We start from the raw sequence: 23,901 nt of genomic DNA on the forward strand, positions 1-23,901 counted from the left end.
GGAGTTTTGGAAGCAGGATGAAGGAAATCTGTGAGTAAAGCTGTGATCTTAAATGAAGTTTTGGGTACATTTGATAATTTTTTTATGAAGATGTGTGCATTGGTTTGCACTGTTCTGGGGACAGACTGTGTCTTAGGCACTGAGGCATTCTCGTGAGAGAAACATCACCAAATAATTAGACTAGCAGTGAGATCTGTGCCAAAATGGTGCAGAAATTCAAGCAAGAAATAGTTTTTCTCTGAATTAGTAACTATGATAATCTTCTTTTCAGTGATAGAAATAATCTTCTGAATCTGTGAATGGTTAGTCAGAATCCTAGCATTCCAGGCATTGTTCAGGTTTCTGAAATATTCAGGGTAGGGGGGAGCCCTTGTTCCTTAGATTGGGTGTCTAAAGTCCATGTTTGGTGCCAATGACAGTTCTGTAGGTGCTTAAGAGTGAAAATGATGTGTACGCTTTGGCTTTATTGGCTCTGTGCTTCAGGTCTCTGCCTGCAAGAAAATAATGACAACTAGTAATAATGTTTAACCTTAGCAGTAGGCTGTGATGGTCACTATCTTCAGAGGATTATAAGGTGCTCTGATAAATAATAAACTATTAGGAGGTTTTGGTTCCTGAAGTAATCAGAAAAAGTTATCACATCTGAGCTTTTTAATTTAGGGAAAAAGATGCACAGTGCTTGCAGATCCTCTGAAAACTTTATCCAGAAAAAAAGATGTTGATTGATAGCAGCCTATAAAAATAGTTTGTTGAAACAGATTAACTGTAAGACCAAGGGAGGAGGGAGTTAGAATCCTTGTCTCAAATGTTGGGGGAATTATCTGAAAAATACTTCTTTTTATGTCAAGAAAATTGATAATACAAGTTAGAATTATTCAATGGTGTAGTAAGGGAGTAACTATAATAGTGGGAGTAGCAGGAATTTAAAAAGTCATCCTAAAGAAAGTGGAAATCCAAAACAAAGAAAATTAAAGAGGTTAAAATTTAATGAGCCAAGCCAAAAATTAATCTGAAGAGAAACAATGAATCATTGTTGAAGGAATAAAAGCCGATAAATCCTTCTTCAAATTCTTCTGAAACATGGAGTCTGTAGGACTGACTGATGTATAAAAGAAGGCTGAAGCCTAACAATTTTTTTTTATTTTGGTGTCCTTGCATAACAGTTTTAAAAAGGCCTTGCACTGCAAGCCTTTCAGCACAGGGGATGAGAGAAAGAACGACCAAGTCCTTGAACAAACTGATGACAAATAGTAAAAGAACTGCCAGGACTAGATGATATCCACCCAAGGGAACGAGCCAAGTGGAAATATGAACTTGTCCGTTTTATTAACTGTGATGCTCATATTGATCTGTGTTGGGATGTGGGCTCTGCACATATTCAGAAGTGATCTGGGTAAGGGTGGATTCTAACTTGCAGATGCAAAGCTTTTCAGATGTTCAGAATGAAAAGTTAGACAAAGTTTTCTCCTTATATATTACTCTTATCCATGTGTGTGCTATGGTGAACTCTGAATAGATACTGCTTGACCCCAGAACACAAGTGTCTGAAGACATCAGTGCTAGTGATAGTCAGAGAGAAGTTATTTCAGGAGTTAGTGAGAGACCAGCATAAAAACAACATTGCTGCTGCTGTGTACAGGGCCATGGTTCACCTGCATCTTGACAGTAGTCTGGATTTTTCATTTCAAAAAAGATGTGGTAAAACCTAGGAGGAGGATAAAGGGGGAAAGTGGTCAGACTTAGGAAAAAAATTCAACGTGAAATCAAAGAAACTGACTCTTCAGCCTGGAAAAGAAGGGATCGGTATATGATAAAGACATACAGGTGCATGCAAAATGGCACATTTTTCAGAAACATGGGCACAAAGACACTTTACAAGAGCTACAAGGAAACAACCAGGTTATTAACAAATGAGAATAATGTTTTTCCAACATGTATTTGAGTGACGAAGCACCTTTTGTCACAGGCCTTGGGGAAAGCCAAAAGTGTGAAAGTATTAGAGAAACAAAGAGGCAAATCTGTGGAAAAAAAGATGGCAGAGAGTTCTTCAACATTAAGTAATTGCTTGCTTGGGGAACACAGTAGTATGGATAGTTGGGAGAATAGAAGATGGAAGTATAACTGTATTTTCCTTTTTTTTTGCCTAGGCATCTGTGTTTGGATATTGTCAGAGGCAGAATCATAGACTAGATAAACTTTCAGTCTGACACATTAAAACCGTTCCTTCAGCTTCCTGAGGAGTCCCAGATCCTCTTTCTCTCTCAATGTAACCTAAGGAGCTATTCTCAAATACTGAGTTCCTGCAGTAGATTTGTGTGATGCAGGCAAGTCACTCATTGCTTTTGCCTCCAGTATCCCAAACAGATTTGGGGTTCTGGTTATTGCCCAGTGGTGGCTTTGTGCCACCGCACTGACCTGTGTGCACAGGTACCCATGTCCCCAGAGGCTGCCCAGAGCCCCCTGCCCATGCCAGGCACATCTCCTTGCAGCATGAGCACTGCTGGCTGCCCTACACCCAAGGATGTCTCACCTGCTGCGCCGAGATGGCTCATTACTCTGTCATTGACCTGGAAAGAAAGGTGTACAAGCCAGAAGTGCTCAGCAGGGCTAAATATGCCAAAAATAGCTCCTGACTATTAAAGGACCATTATTCTAATTCTGTATAAGGCTTGGTGGATGCTGATGGATGGCTTTAGTGGGGCAAGTAAGAATAGTTGAGAGGGTGTTTTGAAGTTTAGCTGACCTAGGCTTTGTGGTTATCTTTGTGGAAATTTCAGAATAAACCAAAATCTGTTTGTATAAATCCAAGTGTATGCTCAAGGAAAGAGAATAATGTTTACTGAAGCATCTACCAGCCTAACTCCTGGCTCCACAGGCTATTTTGTCTGCCAAAACTCTACTAAGAGAAGAAATTGCAGCTGTCTCTGTATCACTATGGCAAACTCACAACAGTGTCATGCTGCTCCCTGACTGTGGTAGATATAGATTAATGTGAATTGCTCCTTTCTAAGGAGTTTCACCTTGTGCATATTCAAACTACTCTAATTTTAGTCAGACAAAGACTACAGCAGTGTATGAAATGTGCTAAAGAGGAAAACAAGTAGGGATGGCCTGTGGAGGATGGGGGTGTTTGAAGGGATCCACAAGCAGTTCATCACCTGTTGATATAAATTCATTGCATTCCACTAATTTCAAGAGATCTCACCTGCTTATAATAATGAAAATCTTTTTCTAATATAGCAAAATCAAAGAAAATATGTTTGGTTGTTGAGATGAGCCTTGTCTTTGGAAAGTAGGGCAGATGATAAAGGTGCCTCTTCTCTGGGTTCTGCACTTGTAGGTGTACTAAGCCTTAAAAAGATTTTTTGAAAAAAAGTAAAAAAATATAACTCTTTCTTTCATGTTTTAAAGGTAATGCAGATGATCAGGAAGAATATGGGAAAATAGAGGTAAAATATGAGTACAACTTTCTTTTGTTTTTTTTTTCCTATTTTCAATACCTATCAAGATGTTGCTTCCTCTAAGGCAGGCAGGAGAAGAAAGAATACAGCTTGTTAGCTTGTTGTTCTAAACTGCTTCTGCAAAGAAGAAATGCAAAGCCAATGAGTCAGCAATGTGATAGTGCAGCTGCAAGATTATAGAACATAATCAGGAAATGAGGTTTTCTCCGAGCAATGTTTGTTATTAGGTTATATCCTGTACGTAGGTCGTTTGTGGTTAGCACTTGTTCCTAGATGCTCTGTTGCTCTTTTAGAAACACAGGATTAAAGTCTTCTTTGCTTTATAACAGAGCAAAGTGTCTGTACCATCTAAGTCCTCCAGCTGGGCACTAGGGAGTGTGCAGGGACCCTGGTGGCCCTTGTCACTATACAGATTGCACCTTTAGGTATTGGTGATGGTCAGACAGCCAGCCCCTCGTGGTCATTGTGATGAAGGAACCCCTTGCCAAGTCACCTGGGGAGGCAAGGCTTGCCTTTCATGTCCCTTTAAAGCACTTGATGTTGGGCTGTGCCTACCATAAGGATATAGGATGGCATTAAACAATGTTCCTACTACTACTGAACTGTCTCATGCTGAGTGAATAACATCACTCACATCCTTGCCTTCTCTGATCACCTGGCTAGGTAAAAGAGCTGGCTGGGTTGTTAAAGAGCCGGAATTGGTTCATTCTGCCTTTCCTGTTGCATGTTGGATATGTAACATTTTGTTGTGTCAGTCGGCTGCCCCTTGACACACAGAGATGCCTGCAATAGCTGTCCTTATGACCTCTTCCAGATTAAGCAGTCACTGCAGCAATGGATGTGACAGGATGCTCATATGACAGTTTAGCACATTTCATTGTTTGCTCAGGCCCAGTGCTGTGGCAATCAGTAAGAAAACTAACCAGAAAGTGTCAAGTTCTAGAAGAGTTAACTGAAAATGCAGCTGTCTAGAACTGTGTACCCGTGTATTTCTAACAGCTGTAATTGTTCTTTGAAATTGTTTACATGAGTAAAATCTTGGTTCTGTGTGAGAATGGATCCCTCATTCCACACATTTCTTTGTTAGATCTAAGCAATCAACCATATTTATTTATGTCTAAGGCTCTAAGAAGCTTGCAGTTTTCTTGTGAGCAGGCGATGTTCCCTGAGACCCCTTCATCTTCAGGTTTGTGTTTGATAGTCTCTGCAGAGGCTTTCCCTCACAAAATGATTTGAGAATGGGCTGGGGCAGAAATCAGATGGGATGCATGTATGGGACTGACTGAAGTGGAGCTAGGCTCTATAAACTCCTTAGGTTTTTGTTCCATTTGTGATTATTTTTCTACCTTTGTTTCTTCAGCTGGTGATTGGAGATGCCACTATTACTTAAATCATTCCCAGCAGTGTTTATCTTTTCTTGCTTGAGGTTGAGCATTTCAGTGCCTCTAAGCACCCAAAGTATTTACTGAACACCTGAGTAAAGTTTCTCATGCTTTCTGACTAGTTTAATACCTCAAATCAAAGCAATCAGTATAGACTTGTTACCATTTTAGCCAACTTTGTTGTATTATACTGGTGAATGTAACTTTCTTTTAGGGTTACTGTTTTGGGGTTTTTTTGTAACCTGAAGTCTGTTGTTTTCTGCAGTTCATGCTCTAAGGCCAGCTGACATTAAAGCAGTCACTGCAATAGGAAGTTTGCAAAGAGTAAGTACAAGTGGGAAATGTGCTGAACGTGACCCATTTCCTCTGTTGTGATGATGAAGTCAGCTGATGATGTAGTTTGGGGTCTCAGGGTGTTCAGGACTTCAATCTTCCCACAAGCATCAAAGACTTCTGGTGAAAAAAACACTGGAAATACCTGCTGTTCAGTGTACCCTGAGTCTAAAAATAGCCAGCTGACTTCGTGCAGGAGGAAATGTGATCACAGTCATCTTGCAGAGAACCATGACATTTGATTAGAGTGCATGAATTTTCCTAACAATGAGCATAACAGATCGAATAACTGGAAGAAGATGCTGGGAAAATTCAAACTGGAACAAATACAAGTTGTTGAGAAATGCAGGAGATTTTCCACCTCATCAAGTGTTTTCTGTAGAAACTAATTTCCTACCTAGAAAGCAGAAGGTCTACAAGAATCATAAAGAAATCTTTCTGATGTATAGTTCAGTGGGTAAAGTTCTTCTGCCTGTAATAATGTTGTCAGATTTGGATGATCTCTATTTGTCTTAATAGCTGAAAGTGGATATCTGAAACAGATTTGAGGCCCAATTAAAAGCATTTAACCACAATTCTCAAGCTTTGAGGAAGTGTTGAAATGACTGTAGAACAAAAAATTACAGCCATTGGAGAGATTGCAACTGTGAAAAATGGGAAAGAGTCCTCCATATTACAAAACAACTTTCCCATTTGAGATGGTACGCATCAATATATCATAGTTTTCCTTTAGAAAAATCAGCGCTCTGGAGTCCTTATGAGTACCTCTCTCTGTTTTGAAAAAATATTGTCCTGAATGCAAAGGTGCTTCACCCATATCAGATGCATAGCCCTTTGGAGCAAGTCTTCTTTGTGCTGGTGTCTTTGTTGCTTCTGGGGGTGTCATAGAAAAACATGTAAATTGTCTTCTTTTAAGGAATGTTTGCTTTCCTAGAGCAAACATCTCTGTCACTGTCTCCTTGTCAAACTCTGAGAAATCAGGAGAGTTCCTCTATTGATGTCCTTTCTAACAGACATCCTTCTGTCTAAGTGCCATCTATGTAAATTATCTAAATGATTTCAGGTTATGTCCCTTGTTGAAAAGGAGTAGGAAGAAGAGGGAAATCCAGAGAAATTTGGTCTAGAATAGCATTTTGTTTTATGGAATTTGATTTCAATTAATCAAATTCTATTTTAAGCTGTGTGCAAAAAAAAAAAAAAAAAAAAAATCATTAATGAAAGCAGTAACTAGGAGAGGATTACCAGATGATGAAAATGCACTGTAATAGGTATGTTCTGGAAAATAATCTAAATCTGTGAGTGATTACAAGACAATGGAGAAGGGTATGTAGAAAACAATGCTGTCTCTAACAGGACTGAAATACAGTAGGGGAACCACATATGTAGGTCTAGTTTACACTTTGCTTAATATTATTCTTATTGCTTCTTTGTTCACAGACACCAGGATCTGGTGAGGATTTGCTTCAAAGGTAACAATTAATAGTTAGCTTTTATAAGTTTCATTATCCTAATCTCTGTAGTATCACAATAGGGGAGTTAGGCCCAATTTTTTATTGTTTTATACCGAGGAGGAGAAAGCCAATGTAAAATAGAAAGGATTTAGAGACACTAAAACTTTCTCTGTCCTTTGGTTACAAATTTTTCATACTTATGCAGGATATAGAATTATCTTAGGGTGGCAATACCCTTGATTAAAATCCATTGCTGTGTGATAAATCCTAGGCAGTAAATATCATAATCGCTAGTTAGAGATTAGAAAGCAGGGATTTAACAGAGCTATGAAAGAACCCAGTAGTCTAGATACCCTGTCCTCTGCTTGGATGATTCCCAGTTCTTCATGGACAAGCTTTACCCCATTTCCTTTTCCATGTCCCTTTAGCAGATCTACATCAGTGAGTGAACATACGGCTAAACCTTGTAGCTGCGGCTCTGTGCAGATCTTTTGAATCACAGCATTCCAGATGAGGATTTAGTGCTGCACAGATAAACCTTAAAAGGCTAAGCTTTTTTTTATGGTTGCATAAACATCTGTGTCCACTTGTATGTGGGTATACTCGGAGAGGCCCCTGCATCACTTACACCTATGTATAAGCGAGCACAAGTACTACAACATGCAGAGGATACAGAGACACAAAAAATTGAGATATGAGACTATATCCTTACTCAGCAGTAGCTGATGACATGACAGTTTTGGGAAAAGAAAGGCCCCATTCTCACTTGCAGCAGCTGCCATGAATTTCACTCTGAGATGCAGCATAACTAATAAGAAAATATAAATTTTCTTTGAGAAATGGAATAACAGGAACTTCCTGTTTTCTCTTCCCTTTCTATAGCACAGGAAAGAACTTCCTTGAACTAAGCGTGGCAACTTTAGCAGGTGCGTCTTGCTGTCATACTGAAACTTCAGCAAATTAATTTAACAGCTTGCTGGCAGGAGCTCCAGGGCTCTGCTGAGCTGCAGAGCAGGTGCAGCACAGGCACACTGAAGGGGTGTTAGGGAAGTCTGAGGGATGGTGTACGTGGGGACACATGAGTGCAGCCAGCTTGGTTTGTCCATGATGGCTTTGAAGAGACTGTCTGGGTAGACAAACAGCAGTGATGAAGGGGTGTGAGAGACTGCTGCAAGATTCTTAAATGCCCTACAGGGATTTTTGGCCTCTTGTACCCACTACACAGTCTCTCCTGGTGCATGCTTGTGGCCCATGCTGGCCTGGTGAAATCTTCTGTGGGTTTGCCTGCCAAGAACTGCCACGTGCTTAGGATTTACACTGGGACTGCCGTAGATGTGCCACATCTGGGTATTTGTTGCCTACTGGCTGTCTCTGAAGGCAGCCTTTACTTGCTTAAAGGGTATTGCAAGTAAAACTTTCATGCCCACTGAAATGCCGTATCATATATAGCTCCAGGGTCGTGCCCTCCAAGTAATTTTCCTAGTATCTTAACTCTTTGGTGTAACATCCGTTTCCCTGTAAAAGGGGTTTAAAGCATGGCAACTCATTAGTTTTTTATGAGTCTCCCTGGGTAGCCTTTCCCAGCAGTTTCATTTCCACAGCTGCCTCTGTTTAAGCCCACCTACAATACTTGTGGCTGACATGAGATGGGGATGGATTTTTTTACCTCAGTTTGGAGGCAAACTGAGACATCAAGCCTTCGTTTCAGAAGGTGAGGAGCAAAACCAAGAAAAACAGCTGCAGAGGGGCTTGGGCATACAAGAGATCCTCAGACTTCACGTGTTCTTGTGCTGTTTTAGTTCCGTTGTGTTTCATGAATCAGCAGAGTAGCAGTCTGTTGCATGCAGAAATCACCTAACCTGTATGTGTGTCATTCAGTTCTCATTAGCACCTTCAACCCCTCAGTCCTACACCTGTCCTCTCCCTCTGGCACAGCGGGAGAGACACCAGACAGTCAAGCCAGGTGAGTCTGAGGGGCTCTTGGCTGGGCAGTTGATGTACAGCTGGCAAGGGGAAGGATGGAAATCTTTGATGCTGGCGTACTTCACTGGGCACAGAGTATGTGCACTGCTGGCAGAGGCTGTGGCTCAGTTGGCACCCGTCAGAATCAGGAGGAACAAAGCCCTGATTTGGGGTCTGTATCACCTGAGTTAACATCAGGTCTCTCTATAGCTGCAAAACAAATTTTTTGGCTCAAACAGAAGTTGAGGTGTGCCTACCAAGCTGCTGTTTTTAACTAAGTGCATGTCTGAAAGTCAAATAACTGAATATGAGTTAATCACCCAAAGCTCTCTGGGTAGCACAATCAATTGTCTAATCTAACACATTTAGGAGAGAAAAGATTAATCCAACCTGAATCCTCAAATGTTTCTTGATTCAATGGTAAAAATCAGCCAAATCCTTAACCTTACTGATGCCTTTGTAAATTCTCTCTTCCTTTCTGCTTTTCAGAGACCTCCTGCATCAAGCTGAAGAAATAGTGGAGCTCATGAAAGTGGATCAGGTTTGTTTAAAGCACAATTCAGAAAGCATAATGTTGAAGCAGAAAAAAGGCAGAAAAGTGGTTTAATACTTAAACAGCACTCAGAAATAGCTTCAACACAGAAAATGCCATTTCTTGAGGTTAACGGACTTCAGTCTTTGAGTTGTAAATAAGAATAATTTCTGTGCTTTTCAAGTGCAGAGTTTTGTTCTGAAAGTATCCCACCTTTTTTACTTTTGTCAAGCAGCTGAAGAGCTTGGTAGGGAAGCCAGTATGTTTGCTTTCTGTTGGCTGAAGATGTGAGACTTCTGCTAGCTACACTCTGTAACTGTGCCAGTGTTTCTGAGAAGCCAACCCAAAATAATAATTCTCAGTATTTGTCTGTTCAGTTCCTTTTTGGTCTTTTAGGAATATATTTTCAAAAAGGACAATGAAGACCTAGATATGCTTTGGCTGCTGCTAGTGAGAACTTGAATTATTGCTCATGGTTGAGTGCTTTTTAGGTCCCATCCTGGAGCTTTAAGCATTCATTTCTTATTTGTTCTTAACCATGATGTTATTTTGTAAAATAGTCTTGTAACAATGGGAAAATGTAATTGTCAAGGCGATTCTGCTCTTGCCTCTTTGGTCTACAGGGATTTAGCAGGCATGTTTGTGGAACTGTGTGACTCTAACCAAGGCTCTTTAGGACTGTACAGCATTGCCTAATAAACACAGCACAGCTGAGCAGGGCTGTAGCCCTCAGATTTTGTAATCCAGTCTTTGTCCCACTACTGTGGCCCCTTTTTCATCAGTTCATGTACAGTAATCCTGTTGGCAAGTTGCAACAGTGGTGGAAAGAGACAGTATCAAGTTCTGTGCTAAGCTGTCCATGCCCATCTTTTGCAATAGAATTTCCTACAGCAGTAGCAATTTCAGGCTCTGTCCTGAGCTTTTTGTAGGTGTGTGTTCAGCTTTAATTGCAGCACTTGATGCCTGACCATCTGTTTGCTGTATCCTCTGAGGAAAAGCTGGATGGCTTGTCAAATGGAAGGGACCAAGTTGGGCTGGGTTGGGCTGTGGATTACTGCTTGGTCTCACTGGTTTTGAACCCACAGAAAATTGTGTCTGAGAAAGAAAAATAGCAAATAGATCGCCTGTTATCCTATTCCTTTATTTTTTTTCTCCCAGATGATGGACTTCCAAAATGACTGGAAACTGATCACAGTATTTTTTAGTCCTGAAACGCTGTGTTCTTCCAATGCTTCCACAGAACTGGTAAACACTTTGGGGGGTGGTTTAGCAGGCAAGGCAGCTAGTTAAGACACTTTCCCATACTCTGCTCTCTGACACAGGGAACCAAAGGAGTAGTTAGGTCTGGGATGTTGGGATGCTTCTATCCAATGATGTAACCTCCTGGCACATGATGTGTTTTATATTTAGAAACATCTGCACTTAATTTGCCATCCCTAGACTGAGATTTCTTAGTAGAACAACTGTTTTCCACCTTCAAGTATATTTTTCTTCCCTATCCTTGTCTTTTTTTTTTTTTTTTTTTACTATATGTCAAGTTGTCTATTTATAGGTAGTTAAATTATAAGACTAGATCCCATGTTATTTACTTGTTGCTGGCTAAGACTGAATTTAGAATAGAGTAACCCTTCACTACACAGATCAATACACAAAGTTTGTGACATTTAGGAAATGGATAACTGTTTTTACTAGTTTTGATGTCCTTTCTCATCTCATTTACAGAAGGACTGTATATCAGAAAACCTGGAAAAACTTACAGCTGTCTTGGACCTTTTGTATGAGAAGGTAAGATGTATTCATCAACCCTGACTAGCTGAATCCTTTGTGCGTTTTTCCAGTCTCCCCTACTAGACTTGGGCTTGTACCACTCTTCACATGACTTACACCACCAGATTTCAACCCACTGGCTCTGTTTGTTTTCACTAAGTGTTTCACTCTCATTTTAAAAAAGCTTACGTATTCAAATGGAAAGGATAGATGGGTAACTGCTGTGTTTTGCAACACAAGCTAATGTACCACTCAATCTTTGGGTATTTTAAAAATTATTTCTATGAAAATTGGAGTACATCTGTCTAGGTCTGAAAGTTATGTTTAACAGGGCCGTGAAATTATCTAGTCATTGGTGTGGGGCACCTAGGCAGTGTACAGGCTGCTAACTACCTGGTGGTGACTTTTACAGACTAGGGAAAACATCCATTAAAATATGTATAAATAGATCTTTTTTTTCCCTACTTTGTGTTCATTTAAAAATCATAGCCTTTCTCAAGCTTTTCTAGCAGGCTGAGCTAAGAATTATCTGCTTATCCAGGATGGTTTCTGGGAAATGTTCTGCCCTGTGTCTTGGTCTACTAATGATAGTAGACTAGATGATGATAGATTACTACTAAAGCAGACTATAAACTGTTTAACTGGATTATTTCAATAGCATCTTCCAGTAATTTTGTTTTGCTACATTGAAGGCCTACAGCATATTCTAAACCTGCTACAGTCTGGTTGCATCAGACCACAACCACTCGTTTTTCTCCAACTGACTTCAACAAATGTTGTGTATGAGAGAAATTACACCCACACGTTCTCTTCAGATTCTCTCCACTATTATTTCCAGAATCTGTTTACGTGCACTTGTAAAAGTGAAATATCATTATGTAGATGAAAAGCTGCTTTCTGCATGGGGGAGAGGTGTGATGGGTTACATGAGTGCTTGTGCTGTTATACAGGATGTTTTGTGCCCAGCTTTGCATTGCTATGGTGCCACAAAAATGGTAGTCCCAAGTTCATTTGAGTTCAGTTCAGTTGGCTGGTGGCCATTTTGGTTATGTAAAATGAATTGCTGTGTCTCAGTCACGAAAACATGGTCACAAGTACTTAATAAATGATGATTCTAGATAGCAGGCATAGGAGCAGGGTTCAGGATGGAATTGGCAAAGACTTAGATAATTGATTTTTATGTAGGCAGAATCCCAGGCCAGAGGTAATACATGTGAAGTTGTAGACGTCATTTACCATAATTGCTGCTTGCTGATCTTTAATTGCAAATCTAGCATGAATAATTTTTACTTGAATACTGCAGGTTCCCAAGGCCTTTGTAAATCTAGTGGATTCCACTGAGCTCACGACTACCTCTCTTGCATGCCAAGATTACAGTAATGCCAGGTAATAGGTTTCTATAACTTCTTGTCACTGTCTCCTGCTGGTGTTCAACAGATAGCTACGTATATGCACTGACAAGCTAGTGTTTTTAATCCTATCAAATTGGACAGCATATTTAAATATTGGGTCAGAGTTAAGGAAAAAGAGAGAGCCTTGATGCTGTACAAGCACTGTTCACCAAGAGCCAAAGCATTGGTTTGTTATCAACAGTTTTAGCCACAAATCCAAAACACAACAACATATGGGCTGCTATGAGCAAAGTTAACCCCATCCCAACCAAACCCAGCACTTCGATTATGGTCACAAAATTGCCCTGTGTAGCTACCCCCAGTTTTTTATTAACAGTGATATTTTTGTTCTGCAACTCTCAAGTCAGAAGCTCTGTAGGTGCTTCAAAAGTTTAAATTTCTACATATCAATGTTCAGAAAATGAGCAACTGATTTTAAAGGACATTATTAGGCTGTTGGAAAGATTCTACTTGGGCTTAGAGTATGCTGGGGTAGAGAACATCCAAATTGTCAGTTCCTTATGGTAACTGCATCTATTTATCTGTCTTTCTTAGTACTTTGTAACAAAAGTGTGAGTAGTTTGTGTCTCGATTTAGCATGGAGTAGGAGTGTGCACATGAGCAGTTATGATGGAGTAGTTTACAGCTGATGAGATTACACTTCATCTTACTCCACAGTCATTTTTTTCCCCTGTGCTCATGGCATAGGACACCATATGGACTAATATAGTCATCCTGAAGTGTTTCACAAGCTTTTTACAACCTCCGAGACGTTCTCATGGATCGGGGGAAGAGGTCTGGCTGCTATGTAACCATGTACTTAACAAATACAAGGAGAGAAGAAGCTTACCTTGTCAAAAGCGACTGCGTGGGGCAATCTATTTTATTTCTCCTGCACATGAAGGAGGAAAATGTGAGAAATGTGGAAAAGATGTGTTTAGGAATATGGGCCTTGCCATGTATTGAAGGACTTAAAAATAAAATTAAATCTATATTTTTTTTCTCTGAGGAATTTTCATATTTCCTTTTGTACTTCAGGCAATTTGCTTTCTTATTGTCAGCATGCTGTTATAGCTATGTTTTTCTGGTTGATAAATACAGTTCCCACAAGCTTGTTAGATGGCCTCGGTCCCAGAACCTCTCCCAGACAGGGACCTCCAGAATTTGGTTACTAAGTTGTCCTTATGAACTGTGCTTTGAGAGAAAAATGTAAATGCATATCAAAATGTCAAGAGTCAAGGAGGACAATAGTGGTTGACACTTTCAGTCCTGTGCCTTAACTTTAGGTATTGTAGTTTGGGGCATAATGGGGTTTAAAGTTCGCTCTTTAACTGATTTCTCACTAAGTAGGAGTATCTGCACTAAAAGTAATGCATGAACCCTATTTTAAGGCATGTAACTCTCTTCATGTATTTTATGAAGTTCCTCTATTAGGCTTGGGTAAGATTCTGGTCCTGAGTTTATATTTCTTTCACTCACCAGCAGTGATAATAGCACTTTATCAGAAAACTCTCATTTTATGGGTTTAGCTAGAGCTCTGTGGAAAGGATCCTGATGCATACTTATTGCTTATATCTTCAAACTCCCCAGAAACTTTCTCAGATTCCAGTCCATCCAGCAAATTTCAAGGGAGTATATCTTTACTGGAACCTGGCTAGTCTTACGTGTATTTTCAGTTGTTCACATCTACACCTTTGGGAACTCTCAGAATTCTCCAGCTAGCTTCAAAAATATGCAGTATACCCATCTCACCTTGCAGGTCAGAAATCTGACAGTGTCAGTCAGTCATCCTTTGGCATGTATAACCTTTTGCATCTTCCATCCACGTTTCTAGATGCAGGTCTTCATGCCAAATAGTAAAGAAAAGGTTCATTTTTTTTGAAGTATTTTGAGTTTGTTCAGTTTTTCTGTGTTATTACATTGTGGGAAATGTTTGAAAACCAGTGCAGCTGCTATTTTAAGCTTGAGCATGTTGCTAGCTTGTGAGATCCTGTGCTAATCTAAGTCTCGCATACTTGTCAACTGACTAGGCTTTGAAATAAAAAAGAGATACAAAGCTCTGGATATGGGAATATATATAATTCTCTGTTTATATGAAAATTAGCATGTTCCATGTAGCCTTTTCTACGCATACAACAACTTAGTCTTTAGTATGTGCTTGCCAGTGGCTTAAAAGAATTCATGCTATCCACCTTGTTAACAAAAGTTCATAATGTCTTCCATGTTTTTTATTCTTTTCTACAGTAATCCAAGCAGGAATCAGTGCAGTTATGTTGAACACTCCATATTACATGATAACATACTTAGGTGGTCCTATCAGGTATGTCATCTTCTGTGTTGTTTGGCTCTCATTGCTAAACAAGTCTGTTTATTTTCCAGATTGACCTGAAGCAAGGAGTTAAGGAAGGAATAGCAGTGAGGAAGTTGTGTAACAGCCTTTCTATCACATATTCATAGCAAACCCAATCCCATTTCTTACTTCAGGAATATTGGCAATAAGTTCTCTCTATACCTCGGTGATCTTAGTATCTCTTGAAGTTTTAAATGTCTATATTACTTTTCTTCATATCCTATCAGAGAAGTGATCCATCTTGTTCAGTAAAATGCCACATGATTTAGAAGAGGGAAAATTTCTGTTAAGGCAAGGAGAGTTGTGCTAGAGTTTCTTTCAAACATGCCAGGGTGGCAATAAACATGATGTTTCATTGCCTTGCTAAGCTTGCTGCCCTTTCAAAGAAAATGATAGTAAATCATCTTTCTCATAGCTACAAGGATTTTCCCATTGCTGTGTAACAAGATTTCCTTAAATTACTGTATTTTTTTCTGGATTACACAATTTTATTTCTGTGGCTTATTAGGGATAGGGATAATTTAAATTTACATCAAGCCCTGATGAATTGCACATACATTACACTCTCTACCCAATAATTCTTATCACATTATATGGTTGTCTATTTAGGATGCTTTGGAAAAACTACTGGAGTCTGGGAGGTTTGATCAAAAGGATGACTTCACTGTTGTTCTTCAGCCTTCTCTCCAAGGAAGAAATCTGCAGCTCAGACTGGTGAGTAAACTCAGGCTGCTCCATTCTTTCTGGCTTGTGTCTGTTGAGACTGAGCGCAGTATTCAGCAGGCTTTCCTGTCCTAGGCTGTGTAGTTCTGGAAGACAAAAGTAGGCACAGGAGGAGCACACCTCAGGATCAGAAGTCCTAAGAGTGGAACTTGATTCAAACAGCACCAGTCAGAGATCCTGTGTTTTTTGAATGCTATGCTCCAGGATAAATCAAGCTATGACCCCTCTGCACCTAAAGTCACAAATGTCTGGAAGCTGTCAGTGCTGCTGCTTTTTCCATATCTTTGTAGTCATCTCTACATTCATCCCTGATTATGTTCATGTGTTTGACTACAAAGGCAAAAAGTGGGTAATATGAAGTATTTAAAAGGGTTAGAGGAACAAAAGATAAAGGTGTTTATAAACTATGTTGGCAAGTACAGTTATTTCCCTGCAATGAGTCTGGGAATTCTTTTTTATTCAGACTTGTTTTCTGATATAGGCAGTAGGGAAGATGGGATTGCCTAGGATGTCAGGCATGGTTTTGTCATAAGTGATCTTTAAAGGGAAGTTGAAAGGTCAAGGTTTCTAAGATCTGGCAATGAAGAGGGAGAATATTACTTTCTGGAGTATGGCTCACTTGGAGTGAGGTATCAAAATCCATCACATTAAGTGTTTTTTAATAAAATAGGTTGGTAGTGACTTGTGGTCTGGGTTTTTGAGTGTCATGATAGCTCTATAAATCTGAGGGTAATTCCATTGCTCCCCTCAGCTCAGTATCAGAACAAAGTGAATTGGGAAAAAAATTCTTCTTCCAGAAGAAGAAAGGATTTACTGTGTTGCAAAATCTTCTCCTTGCTGCTAGGGCCATCTTTTGCCAGGCTTTTTTTTGGTAGATGGCTAGTCCTTATGCAAATAGCAGACTTCTAACTTTCATGGCATTACTTCTTCTGTCAGTAATTTGATCTATTATTTCTTTAAATACCATCATATGTCATAGGTGGATTCTTTATTTCTTCTGATTTGTGGTATGCCTGCAGGTTGCCATGTGTAACCTTCCAAACTCTTTCAACAGTTACATTTAATTTAAAATTCAGCATGCCCTCTTAAGACAAATTCTGCATGTTTCTATTCTTTAAATGCATGTGTACACTAGAAGAACTGTTGTTTATTCCAAATGATTCATGTATTTGCATCTATGTCTTCCTGCTCTACTGTGTGCCACTATTGTGATTGTGCTGTGTTGTTGCTCTGCTCTTCTTTTCCTGTTGATGTGCAACAATCATTTACAAAAATGGCATCTTTCTATCTTGACACACCAGTAGTAACTGGGGTTAGTGGCAAGTGGCTTAATGAGAATACCAAAGATTGATTTTCTTTTGGATATGAATATAATTTTATAGGTTGAGAACTTTCATGACTGAATACCTAATCTTTCCATACTCTTAATTATTCTATGGTGCTTGAAGTATTTTCTCTTTCAGGGCAAGGATGATTTGGTTACCACATCAAAGACACAAGTGGAAATTCTGGAAGATTATATTTTCATGGCTGTGGGCCTCTGGAACAACATGGTAAGCAGTACCACAGTGACTCTTTCTTGCTGAACTTGGTCCGGATGCCTGGTAGCCACCCTGCATGAGCCAGGTTTTGAATACCAAAGAGGCAGGGGAAGGAAGAATACAAGAATTGTCCCAGGACTGCTATCCTCAGCTGTACAGGGAGGCTGGCTCTTGGATAATGCTAAATGCCCTACACTTCCAAGACAAATCTCACTCTGCTGCTACTTTCTACTAAGAATTTTTAGAAAGGTTTTCAGAGTAGCCCTTTGGGAAGCCTCATGGCATAAACAAGCTGTGACAGATGCTGTTCTGGGTCATTTGACCTCTTTGACAGCACGGCACAGGATGGCTGAGGCTTGTCCTAACCTGAGATTATAGCAACTATACTCCTGTCTACTCTGTCCTCTTTCCTGTATCCCTCACCATTCTTTACTATTGAGTCTTGTAGCGCTGTCTCCTCCTTAGCCCTCATCTTTGTTCTACTGTTGCTCACAGTGAAAAGGTGATAGACAACCTTGAGGAGCTCTTGTGATATCCTCTAGAGTTGGATGTCCTATCTATGAGGAAAGTGGGAAGAGGTTGTCTAAAAGAAATGTGGACTTTATGAACCACTCAACCTTGAACGCCATGACCAGTTCTGTAGGGGGCTGTTTCCCACTGCAGGCTTGAGCTACTCACACACAACATTTATGTGTGAGACTGAGTGGATGGATGTACAACTGGAGGAGTTTGCACTTTAAAGTTGATTATAGGGGCAAGTGAAGAAATATGAGTTGCTTTTCAATATGAATGAGACAAAAAAGCGGGTATGTGGGCTTGGACTCAACAGAGCTAAGCAGGATGCTACTGTTTGGATATGCCCTTACATGCATTGTTTTAGGTAAAATGTTGATTTTACTGTTTCTTTTTAGAAACTTTCAACATTTCCTGTTTCTTTTTCTAGTAACCTTATAAACTTATACATACAATCTCTTTTTTTAATAAAAAAGAATCTTCAATGGCCAATTAAGTTAGACAAAATATAAAAAAACTTTTTTCTTGTTTTGCAGTCCACATGTTAATAAGATTTTCTTTGGAGACTATCTACTATTTCTGTGTCTGTCCAAATCATTCCAAGCATGAAGGAAAAACAACTCTATACTGCAACAACCATTTCATAAGCCACATTTAAAAATACATTCATACATATTGGCATGTTCTTGTTTTCTTTTATGGTAATTCAAGCAGTAATAATGCTGTTGTACCACTGATCATTTAAAGAAGCAGAATTTGCAGGAAGAGGCTTCTATTCTACCAGATGATATATCTAGGAGAATAGTATAGTCACTTTAAGAAAATATGTTATCATTTAGTTAAAGTTAGTAGGACTTTAGTTAGTTAGTAGGAGCCAAGGAGTTAAAAATTGATTAGCTGTTGCAGTGGTAACCTTGCAGCAGCTATGCTGGGTCCATTTATCTCCTTTGCTGTTATCTGTGATATTCCTCGTGATGACATGACAGTTCCTACCTCAATTTTTCCATCATAAAATAGATGCCCTGTATTTCATTCTTCTATCTCTAAACCTTTTCTGCACTGACTTTATTTGTCCTCCTGTGCTCTGTCCTTGAGCAACCCATTCTATGGCATGTTACTCTCTTCTTGTCACTCTGATTGCCCAAGAGCATTTTTTGGAAATTGCAGAGATGAAAAGCCATGAGCAAAATGAAACTATGCTTTCAACTCTGGCTGCATCAGGGCCAGTTACCCAGACTTGGGTAGTGACCATGCTGTGGAGCCACCAGAACCAAAACATTGTCATAAAGGAAACAAATATCTACTTTAATTCATTTCATCATTTTTTCTCAGTGTGAGGTGATTCCTCTAGTGAGGGGACAGCCTAGGTGAGTTGGGGGAGGAATAAAATGTGGCAAACACACATCTTGCCCCAGATTTGAAGGAAGACTGTGGAAATGGTAATAATTCCCTCAACTCATTTTGCCATCTTTTTTTCCTGACTTCTTCAATTAAGTGGACTTTTCAGAGTACAGCTAGCAATCATCAGAGAAGGGGCCTTTCAGGATTGCTTCTCTGTCTGCCTGCGATTGCCTTGTCTGCCTGTATTCTGCCATGATGTTAAAGAAGATATGAAAGATGCATTCAACATAAAAAGCGCTAGCAGGTGTCCTCACCTGGTAAAGGTGTCTCTGGTTCTACTGGGAAGTCCAGCCAACGGTTTATGCTGACTTGTTTGAAAATTAAAAAAGAACCCATAACTCAGTCTTGGGAGCTGATAGGAAATCAAGATCGTGACTTGTGGACCAGGAAACATAGCAGAATGAAGCTGTATTCAGAAGTTTACCTTCTCCTACTCTCTGCCAGGCTCTCCTGACCTTGTTTAGAGGCTCTTTCCGAGAATAATTACCTGTTTATTGGCCAAAGGGCAAAACCTTGAAAATCTAGTGGCAATTTGCCTTAGGGCTGCACTTCAGCCTGACTGAGAAGGAGCTGAGCCATCATATCCTAAGGGCTTGTTCTAGGCAGGGCTGGATATTTGACCTAAACAGTTCTAAGTCTCTAAGACTTAGAAATGCAATTGATATGCTAAGCCCACCAGAGAACAGTAAGATAAATGACATTGGAAAAACTGAGGGAGGTTGGCTGTGTACTTGGACAACTTTGATGTTTACCACAGAGAGCCTGATTGTAGGCATTTGCCAAAATTAATCAATTTTACCTCTGGACATATATCTGAGGGTAAAGCTCCATTCATGTATTTAAAGAACTTCATAGGAGTAAGGGCTTCTTGTCTTTTGGCACTCTTCTGTGTTACAGAAACAAAACACAACCCTATCCTGTGTTTCATCACAGGAGGATGGGAAAGTATCCCAATGTATCTTCCCTCTGATCTTCGTTATGCATGTTTTGGAGAAATTTGTTTTATTCCTTCCTGCCCCATCCCCCCTTGTAAACGCCGACTGTTTCTTCCAATGTTCCTCTCAAAGAATATACACTCTGTAATGCTCTTCTCTATTTCTCTGAATTTTCCTGTTATTTTCATTGATGGAACAATAAAAATAGAATATAGTATTCCTGCCCAGAGTGTATTAGTGACATCAAGCCTGCTGCTGTTGTATTTTCTAGTCCCTTGCATCCTGTTTCTTGTGTAGGCTGCTGGTCCTGGCAGCTGCTGATGCCAAGCTGAGCAGACATGCCCTGAGGGATCTAAACCCTCAGCCAATTCCTCTGTGTGTGATTGCAATTTAATTAGTACTCAGCAAGTTGCCTGAACAGGTGAAGTGATTATTTTTGGTGTTTGCCCCTTTGTGCTGTCCATATTTTCTGAATAATTCTGTAATTTTTCATTGCAATAATCCTCTCTCAATCTCGTTTCAAGAAAACCAACAAACATAAATGTTATTAAGCCTCTGCATGGAGTAGGAAAGCACCTTTTAGTGTTGCCTGACATGTGTGAGATTGTAGATAATGAAATGGTTCTGAAAGGTAGGATAAACAATCAACACTTATAGTCTAAGCATTCCCAAAAGCCAAATTAATATTTGGATGTAAGTTGTAGCCATGATGGGAAGACAGTCTGCTCATGTTGGAGGACTTGTTTTCAGTTCCTTGCTGTTGTAGGTGTACATGTGGTGTATTATTAATAGATAAATATTTATCATAAGCAAAAGACATTTTAAAATATATGCATATATATATGTGTGTGTGTGTATATATATATATGAACCTGATGGGAAACTTCAGGCACTAGAGCCTTTGCATTACTGCTGCTCTTCCTTCCTTCCCACACACAGCATGTGTACAATTCCTCTCCCTTAAATTCCTCCCTCTGTTCTCTCCCTTTCCAGATGCAGCCAGTTGGACAGAAGCAGCCTTATGGTGTCACAAAAATTGTCCAGTGTCCATCTCAGGTAAAAGGGCTTCCTTGTTATTCTGAATTTTATTTATTCTTTGCAGAATTTCCAAGTTTCCAAATAGTGTTGTTGTTTTCTGAAGTTTTTGGGAATGTGTGCTTGCCCAAGTTACTACACTGTTAAAAGCTCAGTGTTCCTACAGTTCATTGACACAGAGTATTTTCTACAGATGAAACTCTGGAAAAAATAACTTGACAAAGTTTAGTTAAATCATCTCTGTCAGACTTTTTTTGGTACAAAAAATATGTCTAGCTAATCTGAATTTATTAATTGCAGGTATGAGGTACATTATCAATATTTAAATTTGTGTCACCAGTAAAATTGAATTAGTGTATTTTATATAATCTAGATTTTATGTGATTTGCCTCTGCTGGCATTTTTTACTAGTTTAGTCCCTGGAGCTGTCAGTAGTCAGGATTGGAACATCTCATGTTCAAAGGACAAATTCTTGTAAGCTTTTGCATTTAAATCTGACTTCAGTAATTTGATAGTGATAAAATATTACTGGCATCCAAAAGCTTCGGAACAGCAATTAAAATATCAAAGAAATAGAATTTTATTTTTTGTTTGATGTTAGATTTAAAGCAGGAAGTGGTGCTGTGCCTACAGCATACCTAGGACAGGGCTTCAGACCAGGGCTTAACTTTCAAGTCTAACTTGGTTTACTTCACTAATGCAATGTTCAGTCAAAAATTAATACGGTAAAGATTTTTTTCTCTTGGAAAATGTAGCCAGAAGACTTTAACATCAGCTGACTGTGTTTCCACTAACACTGGTAAACATACTCTCTTCAATCTGCAGGAAAATCCTTATTTCTTTACATATAGAAATAGTAACTACTCATCTTCCCTGAAGACATCAAACACCAAAGAAACATCTCAGGTATAGTAGGACTGTTTGCATCAATGGACTGGGTGTATTCCAGGGAGTGGGGCTGGTGGGTAAGAGTGTGTTGTAACCTAAATAAACAATGCTCCCTGGGAAATCTAGATGCAAGACTCCAGCTTTTTACTTCTGTGCTTAACTAAGTAGTCAGATGTTTAATAGTACATTCTCTCCTTGGTGGGCTCTGCAGAGTGTGAGTAAGGAAGATGTGCTCAGCTAGCCTAAAATGAGTCTTGCCTTCACTGGTAAGAGCCTGTGTTAAATATCTGGATAAAAATGTTATATTTCCTGCAATAAGATAGTGGAAATGGGGCTGTTTAATCCTACCGTGGAAGAAGCTAGATCAGATCCAACTACTGTGTGAGTCTGATTTCATCTTGTTTATGCCATAATGAAACTTAAGAATATGGATATTTTTTTCTTTTCTCATGAGATAGTTTCAGATTAGATGTGTGGAGAAAAAGACCCATGATTTTGTTGAAGTCAGAGTACTCTGATTTTGAGCAGAACTTGCCATTCTCAAGCAGAAACAGAGTGAATTGATAATGTTCATTTTCATGCCTCAGAACACAATGCCCAGACCGCATCTAGACAAAATGGCCTGTTCATCACTAGGGTTGGAATATGCATTTCAGTTCACATTTTAATATAGTGCCATCTGTTTTGTTGGTTACTTGGGTGTACAGACCTCTCCATGGGACAGTGGTACCTACCACTCTGGTTTTTGAAAATAGCTGTAGTGTAGGAGGTGTTAAGGATGTAAGGAGCAATAGTGTGTTAAGTTTATGGTTGTTGTGTTGGGTTTTTTAATTAAAAATTTAAAACACAATCCAGAAAAATGTACATACAAGTATATTTCCCTTAGCCAGTTAGCCTACTTAAGGAATTTTATAGAGAGATTTGGAGCCAAAGCATACCTTTGAGTGTTGTGTAATGGTTTGCTCTGGTATAATGATGATCAGCCCTTCACTTACAGAAGATTTTGTGGGTATTTCTGTCAGTAGGCTGCTACACAAAAGAGCCAGGAGGGCAAATCCCTGGCTGCACATACAGGACTGCATATGGAGAAGGCAGGCTCATGGCCTGCTGATATAGGTATGGTTTTGTGCTAGGATATTTTAGGGATGTTCATACCGTTGCTTGCAAAAGGTGTTCAGCGTATGGGCACACCAAATGTTGCATAGCTGAGCACAACATGGTTCAGTCTAAAACAACTGGCCCCACTGTAGGCAAGAGTTGTGCTGCACTCATAAGGCTGCACGACTTCTGAGCGGACTGAGTTTGTGTCTGCCTTCAAAAGGCACTGACTGAGGGCAGGCTGAGCTGGGTAGCTGTATACAAAACACGTGGGGACTTCATTAATCTAATGCTCTGAGATGTAAATGGTTTATCATCACCAGAGTATAGTGAAACTGATGTGAATTCTTGCCCTGTCTGTCTTTGCAGGAGAGGAGTTATGGAACAAACATTTCCTGTCCTGACCGGGTTCCCTCTGATATAGTTCCAATTTCAGGTCTAGTACTGTGCCTTTTTGTTATAGAGCTACTTCATTTGATGATAGAAGGAGAACAGAGCTAGGTTTACTCAGGAGAGGTACTCTCTTCTTTGGAGAAGTGTACTTTGTTGACTGTGGTTTTTAAGAGTCTTTTTGGAACAATGTGAGTGGTTGCACAGCAAAATGTGCATTCACTACCTCAAGGATGATGAAAATTTGTGCAGCTGCATCTTTCATGTACTAACAAAGAAGTGACAGTGGGAAAGATAGGAGGCAGTCATGTCCCTCATTTCCAGGGTGAAAAATCTGTAGGGGGCTCTTATTAATGCAGTCTAGGGCACAAAAACCCATATGGAGTTCCTTGGGTAAGTTTTGTCCTTTCCTCAGAATCTGTGATGGTTCCAAGTATCCTTTCTGTGCTGGCACCAGAGCTGTGCCTGCTTTTCAGTCATTTTCACCGGTTAAAAGAAATTTGAGGAAGAGCAAACGCAAGACTGGAATCTTGCTGCCTCCTTTGTCACTAGCTACTGTCCAGCTATGGTACCAAGAATCATTTCTGATTCAATGCCTATCAGTCTCTGTCATTTTGAACTGATACTGTCATGAATATTAAAAATATTGTCTTTTCAACACTTTATTATGCTTATTTTGAGGAAAACATCTAATAACCATCACAATTTATCGTTTTCTTTTTTCTTTCCCTTACACTTCTTTTATTTA

General features: G+C 39.5%; 1 protein-coding gene across 1 annotated transcript in view; it reads left to right on the plus strand.

The window, feature by feature from the left end:
• PLB1 (phospholipase B1) overlaps nucleotides 1-23,901 on the plus strand; it is a 75,735-nt gene that overhangs the window by 139 nt on the left and 51,695 nt on the right. The window contains exons 2-17 of the mRNA XM_062489235.1: nucleotides 3,412-3,449; nucleotides 4,584-4,647; nucleotides 5,109-5,167; nucleotides 6,614-6,645; nucleotides 7,510-7,553; nucleotides 8,506-8,590; nucleotides 9,079-9,130; nucleotides 10,280-10,366; nucleotides 10,844-10,906; nucleotides 12,192-12,274; nucleotides 14,524-14,599; nucleotides 15,239-15,343; nucleotides 16,816-16,905; nucleotides 20,736-20,798; nucleotides 21,603-21,683; nucleotides 23,133-23,199. Of these exons, the coding sequence (XP_062345219.1) occupies nucleotides 3,412-3,449; nucleotides 4,584-4,647; nucleotides 5,109-5,167; nucleotides 6,614-6,645; nucleotides 7,510-7,553; nucleotides 8,506-8,590; nucleotides 9,079-9,130; nucleotides 10,280-10,366; nucleotides 10,844-10,906; nucleotides 12,192-12,274; nucleotides 14,524-14,599; nucleotides 15,239-15,343; nucleotides 16,816-16,905; nucleotides 20,736-20,798; nucleotides 21,603-21,683; nucleotides 23,133-23,199 (1,089 nt within the window). The remainder of the gene's footprint in view (nucleotides 1-3,411; nucleotides 3,450-4,583; nucleotides 4,648-5,108; nucleotides 5,168-6,613; nucleotides 6,646-7,509; nucleotides 7,554-8,505; nucleotides 8,591-9,078; nucleotides 9,131-10,279; nucleotides 10,367-10,843; nucleotides 10,907-12,191; nucleotides 12,275-14,523; nucleotides 14,600-15,238; nucleotides 15,344-16,815; nucleotides 16,906-20,735; nucleotides 20,799-21,602; nucleotides 21,684-23,132; nucleotides 23,200-23,901) is intronic.

Source organism: Cinclus cinclus, chromosome 3 (assembly GCF_963662255.1).
Source record: "Cinclus cinclus chromosome 3, bCinCin1.1, whole genome shotgun sequence".
Classification (NCBI taxonomy): Eukaryota; Metazoa; Chordata; class Aves; order Passeriformes; family Cinclidae; genus Cinclus; species Cinclus cinclus.